General features: G+C 41.4%; 2 protein-coding genes across 2 annotated transcripts in view; one reads left to right on the top strand and one right to left on the bottom strand.

Moving 5' to 3' along the window:
• Nucleotides 1-3,402, bottom strand: part of METAP1D (methionyl aminopeptidase type 1D, mitochondrial) — an 86,900-nt gene extending 83,498 nt beyond the window's left edge. Inside the window, 3 exon segments of the mRNA XM_032355946.1 lie at nucleotides 2,932-3,010; nucleotides 3,012-3,347; nucleotides 3,349-3,402. Of these exon segments, the coding sequence (XP_032211837.1) occupies nucleotides 2,932-3,010; nucleotides 3,012-3,347; nucleotides 3,349-3,387 (454 nt within the window). The 5' untranslated portion in view covers nucleotides 3,388-3,402.
• Nucleotides 3,182-15,215, top strand: part of SLC25A12 (solute carrier family 25 member 12) — a 198,758-nt gene continuing 186,724 nt past the window's right edge. Inside the window, exon 1 of the mRNA XM_032355945.1 lies at nucleotides 3,182-3,278. Coding sequence (XP_032211836.1) covers nucleotides 3,261-3,278 — 18 coding nt within the window. The 5' untranslated portion in view covers nucleotides 3,182-3,260. The remainder of the gene's footprint in view (nucleotides 3,279-15,215) is intronic.

Below are 15,215 nucleotides of genomic sequence, written 5' to 3'. Positions count from 1 at the left end.
CTCAGACAGTTAGGTGTCTGCTTTTGGCTCAGGTCATGATCCCAGAGTCCTGGGATTGAGCCCTGGGTTGGGCTCCCTGCTCAGCAGGGAGCCTGCTTCTTCCTATCCCTCTGCCCCTTGCTTGCATGCTCTCTCTCTCTGTCAAATACATAAATAAAATCTTAAAATAGTTATATCTTAAAAAAAAAAAAAAAAGAAATGGGATTTACTAACTTACTGGACAGAGAAATGTTTAAAAAATTGTGGGGACCAAGAGAACTCAAATGCTTTTACTTAGATACTGACTGGATGGCAATACCATTGATGGAGATAGAGTCTATAGGCCTAGAAGAAGTTGTGGAGAAAAATACTCACTTCCATGTTGGACCTGTTGAGTTTAAGGGCCCTATGAGACATCTAGGAAAAGATACCGAACAGAGAGCTGGACTGCAGCTGGTGCCCAGTTCCAGCAGACACTCTGTTCAACTTTTAAAAAATCATCTAGATTTGACAGTCATTAAGGTAGATAAATTTGGTGACAACAAAGAAAGAAAGCAGCGATGGAAGTTCGGGACAAAATCCTGGGGAACAATAATATTTAGAAACCCAACAGTAGAGCCTAGAGAAAGTCTGGGAAAATCAGAGAGGTGGAAGACAAACCAGGAGAGACTGGCTCATGAAAGTGACCAGAGAAAGTATGTCCCACTTATTTGTCTTCCCCATTCCTTCCCGTACAAAGGATCCATAAAGGTGACCTTTCCTGGCCACTAAATCTCTCCCTGATGACACATTTTCTGTCCCTTTTCTAATCAGAAGATCCCGCTTTTAGTTGTTACAGCACTGTGGGATATAATGGAATGGGTTATAAGAACCAATAACCCGACCTGGCTTCCCTATAGCTGTCTTTCCCAGGATTGTCTGAACCACCATTCGTCAAAATCATGACCCCCCCCCCCAAAGATTAATATGTTATTTCTGTAATCTGTGGGGATTATATACATACACACACATATATGTGTACATCATATAATATGCATGTGCCTGTGTGTTTTGGTTCCTCCTCCATCTTGACTATCTCCCCAGATTCTCTTCACCATTACCTGTGGTACACAAGAAAGTCTAAACAACAGTATTTCTTGCCAAAAGAGGAAACAGAAAAGTAACTCAATTAGTAAACAGAATTTGGCCTGGAGCCCAGATCTTAAGAGATGTAAATTGCGGCTCTTTTCACAGGGTTGCGCTCTCGTGTTGACTTCCACTCTAACAAACAACCAGTCCAAAATACTGCTTACATCATTTTCTTCTTGCACATATCTCACTTCAAATCTTCCTCTGGCTCCTCTTACAATCTGTGCGGCCTTAGTCATATTACTTAACCTCTCTGCCTCACTTTTCTCATCTGCAAATCAGGAGTAATGCCTAACTCATTGGGTTTTATTTATTTTCTTTTCACAGTACAGTGTTCCTTTGTTTAGTTATAATCTTAAATCTTTTTTAGAAGATTTTATTTATTTATTTGACAGAGAGAGATCACAAGTAGGCAGAGAGGCAGGCAGAGAGAGAGGAGGAAGCAGGCTCCCTGCTGAGCAGAGAGCCCGATTCGGGACTCGATCCCAGGACCCTGAGATCATGACCTGAGCCGAAGGCAGCGGCTTAACCCACTGAGCCACCCAGGCACCCTAATCTTAAATTTTTAATTCAAAAAATATGGAACGCTTTACGAAATTGCATATCACCCCTGCCCAGGGATTACACACTAACCTCTGCATTGCATCGTTTCGATTTTAGTATAGGTGCTGCTGAAGCACGCACTAACTCATTAGGTTTTATTTTTTGTATTTTATTTTTTTAAAAGATTTTATTTATTTACTTGACGGAGAGAGAGAGATCACAGGTAGGCAGAGCAGAAGGCAGAGAGAGAAGGGGAAGCAGGCACCCCGCTGAGCAGAGAGCCCCCTGCGGGGCTGGATCCCAGGACCCTGAGATCACAACCTGAGCCAAAGGCAGAGGCTTAACCCACTGTGCCACCCAGGCGCCCCAGCTCATTAGGTTTCAAAAGGTAGCTAGCATATGTAAGGTCCCGACACCACATCATGTACTTCTGTGCTATGGTGATTGATGTGGATTGTGTAAGACTGATGATTCACAGACTTGAACCCCTGAAGCAAATAATACATTATATGTAAATTTTTTTAAAAAGCACTTAATAAACGGTAGCTATTTACTATGAAAATAATATTTACCTCACAGGGCTTCTGATCCTATATGCCTGACACCTCAAAATATGTTAGTTCCTCTCTTTCCCAATCCTTGAGACAACTTCTTAGATCTTTCTAACCAAGATTCAGAACAAATCTAACAAAGATTCCCCTAATTTCCCTGCAAAAGTATCTGCATATTTACTGAAGTCTCACCACTCATGCAAGGGTAACACCTACTGAGAGCTACTCCCGCATGATTTCTTCTCCTCTTCACTTTAAGTCACTGTGACAGAATAATCACATGTTGCAAGTTTCCCCCAAAGATGTATTGTATCATGCCAATAGATACAACAAACACCAATTGCTTTCTCTGTGGCAACTGGGTATCCAGGCGCATTCCCGAGTTACCGTAGGTTCATCTCTCCACAGCCAAATAAGTAAGTTTGCTACACTAATCATACAACTGACGTGGGGAAGAAGACTCCAGACAATGTCCCATAAACCTCAAGGGGTGACTTCGAATAGATGCCACGCAGTGACGCGGTCCAGGCAAATGACGAGTGAATAAATGTGTCTGTTCCTGCGGCGTGTCCCTGTGTCAGCCTGTGTGTCCGCGTGTATCGCTACAACTGAAAGTTACATCCGTGTGCGCCGAAATGTTTGAGCGCGGGGATGTAACCCCTTTGAACCCGGGTGCTTAGCGAGAGAGCTACCGAGCAAAACCCCGCGGGACTGTTCTCCAGGTGCTTACCTCTGCGGACGAGCAGGTGGACGCCGCTGGGCGCCGCCATGTTAACGCCGATCACGTGGTCGCGGAGCACTCCTTAGCCGTCCCGTCCCGCCCCGCCCCGCCCGCAGGAACTGTCCAGTCGCAGCCCTGCCGAAAACTGGAGGCGCCCGGGCCACCCCGGGGGAGCGCGCGTGCGCGCGGGGGGCTGACTGCGGGAGTCCCGGCAGCGAAGCGGCTCCGGCACTGGGGCCAGCAGGGGAACCCGCGGCCCGCCGAGCCCGCTCCGGCCGCGAGAGGCGGGCTCCAGCCACGGTTCGCGCGCTCGCTCAGAGCCCCTGCGCCCAGGTGGGATGGAAGAAGCGTGTCAGGTAAGCGTGGCATCCAATATTTGTAGCATCAACATTTTGGTGCATGGAAACGTGAAGTCGGGAGGAAAAAAATAAAGCACAATCTAGCGTTCAACATAGCACTTTGCATCGTCGGCCACTCTGTTGCAATTTTCCTGGATTGAGTTGAAAGGTAAAATTTGGTTCAAAGTCACCAGCTGCCCCTTTGCTGTCCCAGAAATTACATTACTCAGCAGAGACTCCAGACAAGACGGGAATCTCTGTGCAGCTGCAAAATCAATTCTGGGTACCCCAGTGGATCTCTTCCGGGGACTTCTCTTTCCCCAAGGACACTTCCCGCTCAACGATATTAACTGGAGTCTCAGTCCTAAATTTGACTTTTAAGAATGAGAGGATGACGTCTGCCAGTGGCGCTGCCTAAAGATGAAGCCTACAGAAGGCCAATTGTGAGACAAGTGAGGGTGCTGTTGTATCCCTAGTGATGACGGTGCCCATTCTTACCAAATCCACTTTTCCTCTTAGCTGCATTTTGGGGCAGATTTCCATCCTGTCATAGACCAGGTATGATTGATCTTGGTAGCCTGGTGCCAGGCAAAGAATCTGGTATTTAAGGAATGTCTGGTGAAGGAATTCAGTTCTCCACGGAATCAGTCAAACCAAGGATTTCCCGGTTTCCCAGACTTAATGCAGTAAAGACTGATAAGGATCCTTGGTGATTGTGTGTGGTGTTCCCTAATTAATTTTTAAGAATTTAAGTACACACTTGATGAAACATGCAGACGACTCAGAAATGAATAAAGGAAAAAAGCCCAGGTCCCCTTCCTAACCCTCTCTGCACACCACAATCCTACTCTCCAGACAGCCACTGTGTACATCATTCTGTACCTTTTACAGGCAAATATGTGTAAGTATTTAAAATGAACTCACATCCTTACTGTTAGGACATGCTTTTTGCACTCATAATAAACATCAAATCTTAGTTCAAACTCATTCTTTTTAATGACTACATAGTTTTGATACTTTTACTTTCAAAGAATGAATTGTGGCAGTTCCTTGGAGGACACGTGCTATACTTCTTGGAGACCCAGTGTTGGATGCTTTTAGGTCGCCTTGAAAGATAAAGAGAAATGTTTTCCACTGAGGTAAATAAGATGTGTAAGGTTGAGAATGAAAAGTACTCCCACAGGTTATGTCAAGCTCTACCTTTTTCAAACTTAGATCAGTTCCAGGGAGAGGGCTTTTGAATATGGTGAATCTGTTCTGTTCTCCTGCCACTACAAGGAAAAGGAAAGGGAAGCACTGTGTGGACGCAGGTGGCCCCACTATAGTGGAATCCAGGGAGAAAATGCCTAATAAGTTTGGCATAGAATGTGGGTATCTAGGATGAGCTAGAAATGACACAGATAGGAACTTGCACAGGTTATGCAGCTCACCCACTGACCTCTTATTTGGCTTATCTCATACGATATCTTCCTGACATTAGAAGAATTAAAGGTTGCCAGTATGTGTCCTCCCAAATCATCAGTTTATGTGATAAATGCATAGGGACCAGTAAGATAAAAGGCTAGACCACCAACATCTGAGATCCTTTGCGATTCTGTCCTGGAGAGTCAGGGCATCAGAATGCTTTCATTTAGATGAGTAACCACTACTGACTCACTTCTCTACTCCATTTCTGTGTCTTCCCACCTGTGAAATGAAGGTTAATTACACTGTGGTACTTCACTGATTTGAACGCCCACCAATATTCAGATTTTGTACTTGGGATTCTTGAATACAAAGTTGAGTAGTTTTTCAAGGCCAGAATTCAAGAAATAAAGGATAACCTTAATACCTTCAGTTTGTGTGTCCAAAAATTCATTTTTTAATGTTAAAATATTTTTATTAGTTGTGATTCATTATTGTTTTATAGGTCTTTTACCTTGGTTTTATTTTTTACCTAAGTTCATATATTATTAGCACCTTTTAAAATCTTTTAATCTTTTATAAAAGAAATAAATCAGAAATAAATTCTGATATTCGTATTTTTGAAGTCAGTTTTTCCTTCTTCTACTTAATGATATTTTATTATAGATTTATACTGTATAACTTTTTCAAAAGTTATATATAGTTTGTAATCAAATTTAAATTATATTAGTTTCTGTAATATATGTTTTGAATTTGTAATTCAAATTCACATGTTTTAAATTCTCTAGGAGATTATGCAAGATGCAGTAAATCTCTTTAAAAATAAATTTTGTTTTGTAAAACATCATCCTGTAACTTGTTTTACAAGTTTAGATTTTTTAATACTTATTAGGATTACCTACAATGCAAGATACCTTAAAAAAAAAAACTATACTAAGATGCTTGCATATCTATAGAAGAATATATGAACACATTGTAAAACTAACTTTAAAAAGGCAGTATTTCATACTGGGCACAAGGCAGATTCTATGGCCTGCTGAGGGTAACTGGTACGCTAGGGCCTGGACAACTTCAGCAAGACTGTCATCTAGCCCGAGTTGCCTTCATTTACCCTTCCTGACCTTGCTTCTCAAATTGGAGAATTTTGCCTTTTGATTTGATTTCAGGATCATTTCTTAGCATTTTCCTCTACGGCTTGAGAAGAATATTTCCAATCCTGCTGTCTGATTTATCTGATTTTAGTATGAGAAAATACTTTTATTTATTTACATTTTTTAAGTTAAATGAACATTCTTTCCAGGACCTAGGAGTTCTGCATAAACATACCTGAACATAAAACAGGGACCTGTCTCAGCAGCTCATTGGACCCCTGTAAAGTTAGGGTCCAGCTTCAAATGATTATCTGTACAGGTGGAAAATTTCTAAGGCACTCTTAACCAACTATCTGGCAGAAGATCATTTCCTATGCCAACATTTGAGACAGCAATGGATAAGTTACTGAATAATCAAGGGGTATCCTTAGAGAAAATGCATACATTCTCCATGTTTTTTTGAGAAGCGTAATGCCATATCCAAGGCAGTTGTGAGAAATCAAGAGGATTTCTCCTTGCTGTGTGTGCCCTGTTTTCTTGATCTATAACAGTGCCAACCAAGAAGGAACCAGGGGGCAAGGGAGTGGGACTTTAGTTGTATGTGACCCTCCTGTCCCTCTCATTTTTGATTTGTCTACTGACATTTTCTCAGTCATATAAATTCTATGTAAAAGAAATGAAGTTCCACCCCCTTCTAAGAACAATATTGTCCTACTTGAGCCCCTCCTACCCTGAAATTCAGAAAATGTCAGGAATCTATTGCCATATATAAACCTGGTCCAAATGGGCTCAGCAAATAGCTTGCCGAACTTTCCTGAACAATCTGTCTAGGGGTCAGACAGGACTAAGGTAGCTGTAGGGTAAGACCAAAACGTTGTCCCAAGAGAGTTGTTGCTTTCCTGCCCAGTCTGGCCAGTGTTAATTTCAAGTTGGTTCAACCTCTTGACTTGAAAGATGTTGTGCAAGATGTAAGCAGAAATAATGCTTCAGTGGACATTGGGGAGGGTATGTGCTTTGGTGAGTGCTGCGAAGTGTGTAAGCCTGACAATTCACAGACCTCTACCCCTGGGGCAAATAATACAATATATGTTAATAAAAAAATGAAAGAAAGAATGCTTCAGCATATAGCCTGTTCATTGTTGGAGCACGGAGGGGTGGCAAGAGCCAAGAGGAGGAGGATCTGGGAGGGCTACAGGGAAGAGGATGAGAATAGTCCAAGATCTCACTCGCTGATGCATCCGAGTTTTCTGATAATATTTGTTTCGGTGAAGTTTTGCTTTGAAACTATGCAGGTTTGAGGAAAAAAGGCTTCTTTGACATCGTCTCTTGGGACTGGTTCAGAGGAAAGTTGAGTTAAAGCAGAAGAGTGTATTTGCCTCCATGATATCTAAATAAAAATGTGTACACTTAGTGACTGCCATCTATTCCATTAGTAATCCCTGGAAAAGTAGCAGCTGCTTATACGCTTCTGGAGAATGGTTACCCTTCAGAGTAAGGAAGAAAGGCAAGAAGTTTACTAGACAATTTAACAATCAATCAGCCAACAAAGGAATACTTAATGCCTACTCTAGGCTCCAAAGAGACATGATATTATTTTTGTTCTTTTTTTTTTTTTAAGGATTTTATTTATCCATTTGACAGAGAGAGAGAGTACAAGTAGGTAGAGTGGCAGAGGAAGAGGGAGAAGCAGGCTCCCTGCTGAGCAAGGAACCCAACTCTGGGCTTGTTCCCAGGACCCTGGGGTCATGACCCAAGCTAAAGACAGAAGCTCAACCACCTGAGCCACCCACACACCCAGATATTATTTTTGTTCTTAAGAAACTAGTTGGAGAGGAACCTGGCTGGCTCAGTGGATGGAGTATGCAACTCTTGATCTCAGGGTTCTGAGTTCAAGCCCTATATTGGGTGTAGAAAGTACTTAAAAATAAAATGTTAAAAAAAAAAAAACTAATTGGAAAGCTGAGACTAACATATTCACAAGATTGTCCATAAAAAAGGACCAAATACCCTTGAGAGGATAAGCCCATATGAACAACTCCAGGGCTGAAGGGTTACAGAGTCTGGCTATCCTTGGCTGCCAAGACCTGAGAAAAATGCTGAACTCTAATTAGACAAGCTTCCAGGAAATTAGAACCTGTTTAATCCGTTTTACTTCCTGTGAAGTTGAAGGTGAGAGAAAGGGATATAATTCTTCCTTTAACATCTGTAATCCACAAGGAAAATGCTCTTGATCTCCTTGTTGGAACTTTTGAAAAAGTCTGTTTTTTTGTTTTGTTTTGTTTTGTTTTTACTGTTTATTGAAGTATGTAATATGTGCTCTTTAAAAACACTTACAGGGGTGCCTGGGTGGCTCAGTCAGTTAAACATCTGTCGTTGGCCCAGGTCATGATCCCAGAGTTTTGGGATCGAACCCTGCATTGGGTTCCCTGCTTAGCGGGGAGCCTGCTTCTCCCTTTCTCTCTGCTCCTCTTCCTCCCACTTGTGCTCACTCTCTCTCTCTCAAATAAATACAGAAAATCTTTAAAACAATAAAAATAGGGCACCTGGGTGGCTCAGTTGGTTGGGCGACTGCCTTTGACTCAGGTCATGATCCTGGAGTCCCGGCATCGAGTCCCGCATCCAGCTCCCAGCTCTATGGGGAGTCTGCTTCTCCCTCTGACCTACCCTCTCATGCTGTCTCTCACTTTCTCTCTCTCAAATAAATAAGTAAAATCTTTTTAAAAAATAAGATAAAAACACTTAGAAATACCAAAATGTATACTATAGAAAATAGAAGTCCCCCAGAAAAGCTTTGTCCAGGTAATCAGTATTGAATACAGCAGGTTGATGTATATTCAGCCAGAGTTTTTATTCTATGCATGTACCATTGACTGGACTTTCTAAGAGAAGGAATCTATCGTTACCATGACCAGTCACACATCTGTACGGGGTCCCAGAGAGCAGACCAGGCAAACCATACGTAGACGCCCAGGAATGCCCACTGCTACCTGGGGCCTTATTACAGTCTACTGCGCATTCTGTCTTCCCTTTGCCCCCCACTCTGCTCTTGTTCCCATTTCTTTGTTTCCACCTTTCTCTAACATTACTTACTGGTTTGTTTCTTTCCCTCCCAAAGTGATGGTACACTCCTGGTTACCTTCTCCTATCTTTCCATCTTTGTATTTTCTTTTACTGGCTTTATGGTTCTGTTTGCTCTATCATGCTTCGTGTGTTTGAGCAAAACCAGGACTGTGTGAAACCAGTTCATAGAGACCGCAGTTTGACCATGAATGTCACAGGCTGAAAATATTGGGAACTTTTGATATTTCTTACCGTAAGCAGGAAACAGTACTCCTGAGTCCTTTAGCGGCTCTGCAAAACACACTGCAGTAAGACTCTCCAAAGCGGAAATGATGAAATGGCAAGGACTTTAATAATAGAAAAAGAAAACTAGCTGGATGTCCCCTTCTCCCGTCCCACTCCCCGCCTCCACCCCCCAGAATGCCCGAGAAACTAAGCAGTTTCTTAACTTCTGCTCTCACTCAGCACCGTTCTCTATGCGAGACTGAAAGTGTCGAAACAAACAGGGGGGCAGATGCTGCCTCGACCTCTCTTCCCATTGAGCTATAGCTCGTCCGTGCTCACCCCATCCACTTTAACCCGGAGAGCAACCTGTCTGGAGAGCGTTTTCCTCCTCTGAAGCACACACAAACATCCCTGCATTTTCTTTTGCTTGATAAAGGATAAAGGAAGAAAAGCAGCAGCTGCTCTAGGAACAGACAGCAAACAAGCCTCACTGTGGTGGCCCCCGAGGCCTTCACAAAGGGGGATTCAGAGAGCGAGGCAAACAAACTGCGCAGCCCACGACTGATGCACGGATTCACCTGCCAAAATTATTAATTAAAAAATCTAAAGAACTGTCCAGGTGAATGGAGAGTCTACCCAAAGCACGTTTTCCAACTGGTCTTTTATTAAGTTCGAAGAGAGAGAATACAGTTGAAGACCTGGAAGAGGCTTCAAAGACCATCTAATCCAGCCCTAACTCCACCCCTTCCAGCTTGAAGATCAAGACAGTGAGGCCCAGGGAGAGGTCGTAGGAGAGAAGACACAACCCTTTTCCAGCCTGTGTACATTACAACACTGGAGATCTTAAAAAATAGTTTTTTACGAGATCTTTATGAGCATCTTATGCTCTTCAGATATTCATAAGAGATGATGTTATGCTTTTATTGTGTTACATTTCTCCACAGGGTTAATGGAAAGCCCCCAAAATTATGAAATGAAAATTTTCAAAGCTTTGGTTTTCTATGTGGTGTCTGTTGATTCATAGCACTAGGGGGTCAAGTTTAGGGACAGTTTCTTTTGGTAGCCAAATAAGGAGCGTGGTAAACTATGGTCCCATTGAGAACCGGTTTCCAAAGAAAAGATTGAATATTGTGTTTTTTCTTTTTTCTTTTTTTGGTTCACTTTTTTTAGTTAAAGAAAGCTCTTCATTAACTTTTCTTTTGGCAAGTTCTGCTTTGTGGAAGTCAGGCTGAGCACAGTCTCACTGTTTAAAGGTGCCACTTGCCTATGTCAGGTAAACCTGTTTTTAAAACTTACATGTTTTACAGTTATCTTTTATTTGACAATAATATATGTTCAGTGTTACTTGCTGAACAGTGTAGTAGTAGTAGTATTTAAATAAAATTTCATATCAAAGTAACACATAGTTTTTATTTTTTAAAAGATTTTATTTATTTACTTGACAGAAATCACAAGTAGGCAGAGAGGCAGGCAGAGAGAAGGAGGGGGAAGCAGGCTCCCCGGCAAGCGGCGAGCCCGATGCGGGGCTCGATCCCAGGACCCTGGGATCATGACCCAAGCCGAAGGCAGAGGCGTTAGCCCACTGAGCCACCCAGGCGCCCCACACATAGTTTTTAAAAACATGCAGTTACAACAATGGTTGCAATGAAAAGGGAGAGTCTCCCATCCTACCCTTTCCCAGTCTGACTGGACTCAACTGGTTTGTTTCTAGTTACTGCTCAAAGGCATGCCAACCACAATTTATGATGTTTGGACTCTGACTTTCATATATATATATATATATATATATATATATATATATATATATATATATATACACATATTTATTTATTTATTTATTTATTTATTTATTTATTTATTTTTTCCCTTGAGTTCATAGTCTCCTATTATAATCTGGACCAATTACTTTCAGAGCTATTACTCAGTTGCCATCCTCAGATTTCTTTTTATTGAAATCAGATTAGTTTTATCATCTCACATACTCCACATCTTAACATGCTCTTTGATTCACCTTTATGAGATCTACAAGTAACTTCATCAGAAAGTGTGTGATGTAAGTTCTCTAGTTTCTTAGATTCCCAAAACCATCTTTATTTTACTCTCACATTTGATTGATAGTTTGGGTATAGGATTCTATACTTTGAAGACATTGTTCCATTGTCTTTTTTTTTTTTTAAGATTTTATTTATTTATTTGACAGAGAGAGAGAGAGATCACAAGTAGGCAGAGAGGCAGGCAGAGAGAGAGAGGGAGAAGCAGGCTCCCTGCTAAGCAGAGAGCCCGATGTGGGGCTCGATCCCAGGACCCTGGGATCATGACCTGAGCCGAAGACGAGGCTTTAACCCACTGAGCCACCCAGGCGCCCCAGTTCCATTGTCTTTTAGCATGGAGTATGCTTTTTTTTTTTTTAAGGTTTTATTTATTTATTTATTTGACAGAGATCACAAGTAGTCAGAGGCAGGCAGAAAAGCAGGCAGAGAGATAGAAAGGCTCCCTGCTGAGCAGAGAGCCCGATGCGGGGCTTGATCCCAGCACCCTGGGATCATGACCTGAGCTGAAGGCAGAGGCTTTAACCCACTGAGCTACCCAGGCGCCCCAGCATGGAGTATGCTTGATGTGAAGTCTAATGCTATTTATTTATTTATTTATTTAAAGATTTTTATTTATTTATTTGACAGAGATCACAAGCAGGCAGAGAGGCAGGCAGAGAGAGGAGGAAGTAGGCCCCCCGCTGAGCAGGGAGCCCGATGCGGGACTCGATCCCAGGACTCTGAGATCATGACCTGAGCCGAAGGCAGCGGCTTAACCCACTGAGCCACCCAGGCGCCCCAGTCTAATGCTATTTAAATACCCCCCCTTCCCTAGGTGACCTGTCTTATCCTCAGAAAGCATTTGGGTTCTTTATTTTATGCTCAGTGTTTCGGAATTTAATAATTTAGTCAAAATGTAGGTAAGTGGTGTAGTGGTTAAGAACCCAAGGGAATTAGACTGCCTGTACTAAAATCCTAGCTCTGTCACTTCCTCTGTGATATTGGATGAAATAATCTCCCCAGGCCTCACCTGAGGAGAATGCCATGTGCCTCTGAGGGTTGTTGTGAGAACTGACAGGACCGATTCAAGTGTTTCACAGATAATAAGTGCTCAATAAATGTTAGTGATGGTGGTCTAACCTTGTTCAACCTTCACTGTGCTTCTAATTTGAAGATTCATTTCCTCAACTCAGGAATTGTCCTCCCTTTTTTGATGATGTTCTGGTTTTCTTTTCCTCTCTGAAATGAAAATAAGCTAGCTATCAGAATTCCCACATTGATTTATCTTTTCTCTCATTTTTTCTCTTTTCAATGTCCTAGGAAATTTCTTCAACTTTATGACCCACATTTCTGCTTCTTGAATTAGAATATTTATTTTAAATTTTCAAGAGCTCTTTTTTATTGTGTTTCTTTTTCACAGTATGTTTTTGTTTCATGCATGCAACAACTTTTCTTTCCCAATTTTTATTTTGCAAATCTAATACAGAAAGGTTGAAGAATCACATATATAGTGAACACCTGTATATATCTTCCACCTAGATTCAATAATTTATTTATTTTTAAAGTGACTTTCCTTTTTATTTATTTATTTGACAGAATGTGAGAGAGAGAGAGAGAGAGCACAAGCAACGGGAGTGGCAGGCAAAGGGAGAGGGAGAAGCAGGCTCCCTGCAGAGCAGGGAACTTGGTGCAGGACTCGATCCCAGGATCCCGGGATCATGACCTGAGCCCAAGGCAGTCGCTTAACCAACTGAGCTACTGAGGTGCCCTAGATTCAATAATTTTAAAATTTGGGGCACATTTGCTTTTTGTTTCTGTTTCTGTACATACATTTGTCTATGTAAGCATGTGGGTATGTAAGGATATGTATCACCCACCCGTGTACATAACTTTTTTTCTGGACCATTTGCATGTGAGTTGCAGACACTATGACTCTGTTCCTAAATACTTCAGCATGTAACCCCTAGGAATAAAGACAATTTCCTACACAATCACAATATCATTATCACAACAATGCAAAATCCCATATCATCTAATATAGAACCCATATTCAAATTTCTTTATTGTGTCAAATGTGTATTCAATCTACCAAAATGTAAAATGTCCACACCCTTTCACTCAGTGATTCCATCCCCATCGTGCATACATACTCCCACATGTACAAAATGGGAGTACACACAAGAATATTCACCACGGCTCTGCTTATAAGAGTGGAAGATGGGAAACAACCCAAATGTCTGTTAATATAGGAATGGATTAAACACACTGAAATTGTATTATGAAATACCAAACAGCTGTTTAGAATCAAGGTGTTTAAAGTTGAATTTTTCTAATATGTACTAAAAAAATGAGTTAAATTTAACTGGAAAACATTCCGAGTACTGCATATGGTATAGCAGTATTTGTGATAAGATAAAAAATTAGAGAGACTGGTAAAAGTAACTGTCTCTGGAGAAGTGAACTGGGTGACTGGGTGGAAGCCAGGTGGAAGCAGCGTCTCATCAAGTACTCTGACTCATTTTGAACTTTTTACAGTGTCTGTGTGGCATAATAAAAAATAGTGCCTAACATGGATGAATATTCAATCCTAAGTAGCAGTGGTTCTCAACCAAGGGTGATTTTTGTCCTCCAGAGGACATGTGACAATGTCTAAACACATTTGGTTGTCAAATCTGGAGACGAGGGTAGTGCTAATGGCATCTAGTCCCTCACAGTACATGGGCCAGCCCCCACAACAAAGAATGATCTGGCCCGAAATGTCAATAGTGCTGGCACTGAGAAACCCTGCTGTACAGCAATTCTTTTGGATGATAAGGTTCGGAAAGAGCTAAGCAAGACTAGAGGAATAAACAAAGAGGTATATATGCCTAAGCATTCAAATCATGTGACTTAAAGATAATTAATATTTCTAGCTGGGGATGAGGTGGTGGGATTAGTCCAGTATGCATACTTTATTCCACATGGGTACAGTTCAAGCTTCTGTAACCTTCGTTCATGTTCATTTGACTGTTGTAAATGTAGTGTAGTCACTAGAAGGATGAGATCAGAATAAAGATATGATTTCTAGGGCTTCAGTGTGTAGGTGTACTTGCATCTGTATAGGAATAGGCATTGCAGTACTGTTTGTAATGGAAAATACTGGGAACCACTTAAATAATAGGGGACCGGTAAAGTGACTTATGATATATCCATACAATGGAATATTGTGCAGCCATTAAACAAGACAGCGTTAATGATCTCCAAGATATATCAAGTTTTTTATTTTTCAAAAATATTTATTAGAAAGAGAGCATGCAAGTAGGGAGGGGGGCAGAGGGAAAGAATCTCCAGCAAACTCCCCACTAAGCCTGGAGCCTGAGATGGGGCTCTATCCTAGGACCCCGAGATCATGACCTGAGTGGCAATCAAGAGCTGGTTGCTTAACTGACTGAGCCACCAAGGTGTCCCAAGATGTATCGCTTAAAAGGCAAGTTTACAGGGGTGCCTGGGTGACTCAGTTGGTTAGGTCTCTAGCTCTTGATTTTGGCTCAATCTCAGTATTGTGAGATCGAGCCCCATATCTGGCTTTGTGCTAAGTGGAGAATCTGCTTTTCTCTCCCTCTCCTTCTGTTTCTACCTCTGCTCACGTGTTCCCTCCTACCATAAATAAATCTTTTTTTTTTTTTAAAGCAACTTAGAGCTAACAATATATGTAGGTTACCATATGTAAAATAAAAGATATAAACATATGTGCTCATTTATGCATCTATATATATACAAATTATTAGGAACAGGGGACTGTTTCTGGAGGACTAGGGTGGGGAACTTTTTATTGTATGCCCTTTTGCAATTTTGTACTACGTGCATACTACTTGTTATATATATGACAGCTCTACCCAAATCAATGAGTAAATGCACTGTATAACCCCACTGTAACACATAATACAAGGGAGAATGAAATATGTACTAGAATAAAGATATGAAAGAATATGGAAACAGAAAAAGTATAGATGTTCAAAGCTTGAAAATGTTGAGAGGAAATGAAGAACTTCAAGGTGTACTTCAAATGAGGCACCATTACTTTTAGTCATTTTAACCAAACATCCTTTTCCTAATACCTGCTCCTCTATGGTTATAAAAACAAGAGGGCTGTTAAGGTATTTGTC

Source organism: Mustela erminea, chromosome 8, assembly GCF_009829155.1.
Source record: "Mustela erminea isolate mMusErm1 chromosome 8, mMusErm1.Pri, whole genome shotgun sequence".
Classification (NCBI taxonomy): Eukaryota; Metazoa; Chordata; class Mammalia; order Carnivora; family Mustelidae; genus Mustela; species Mustela erminea.
This window is presented reverse-complemented; position numbering and strand designations above follow the sequence as displayed.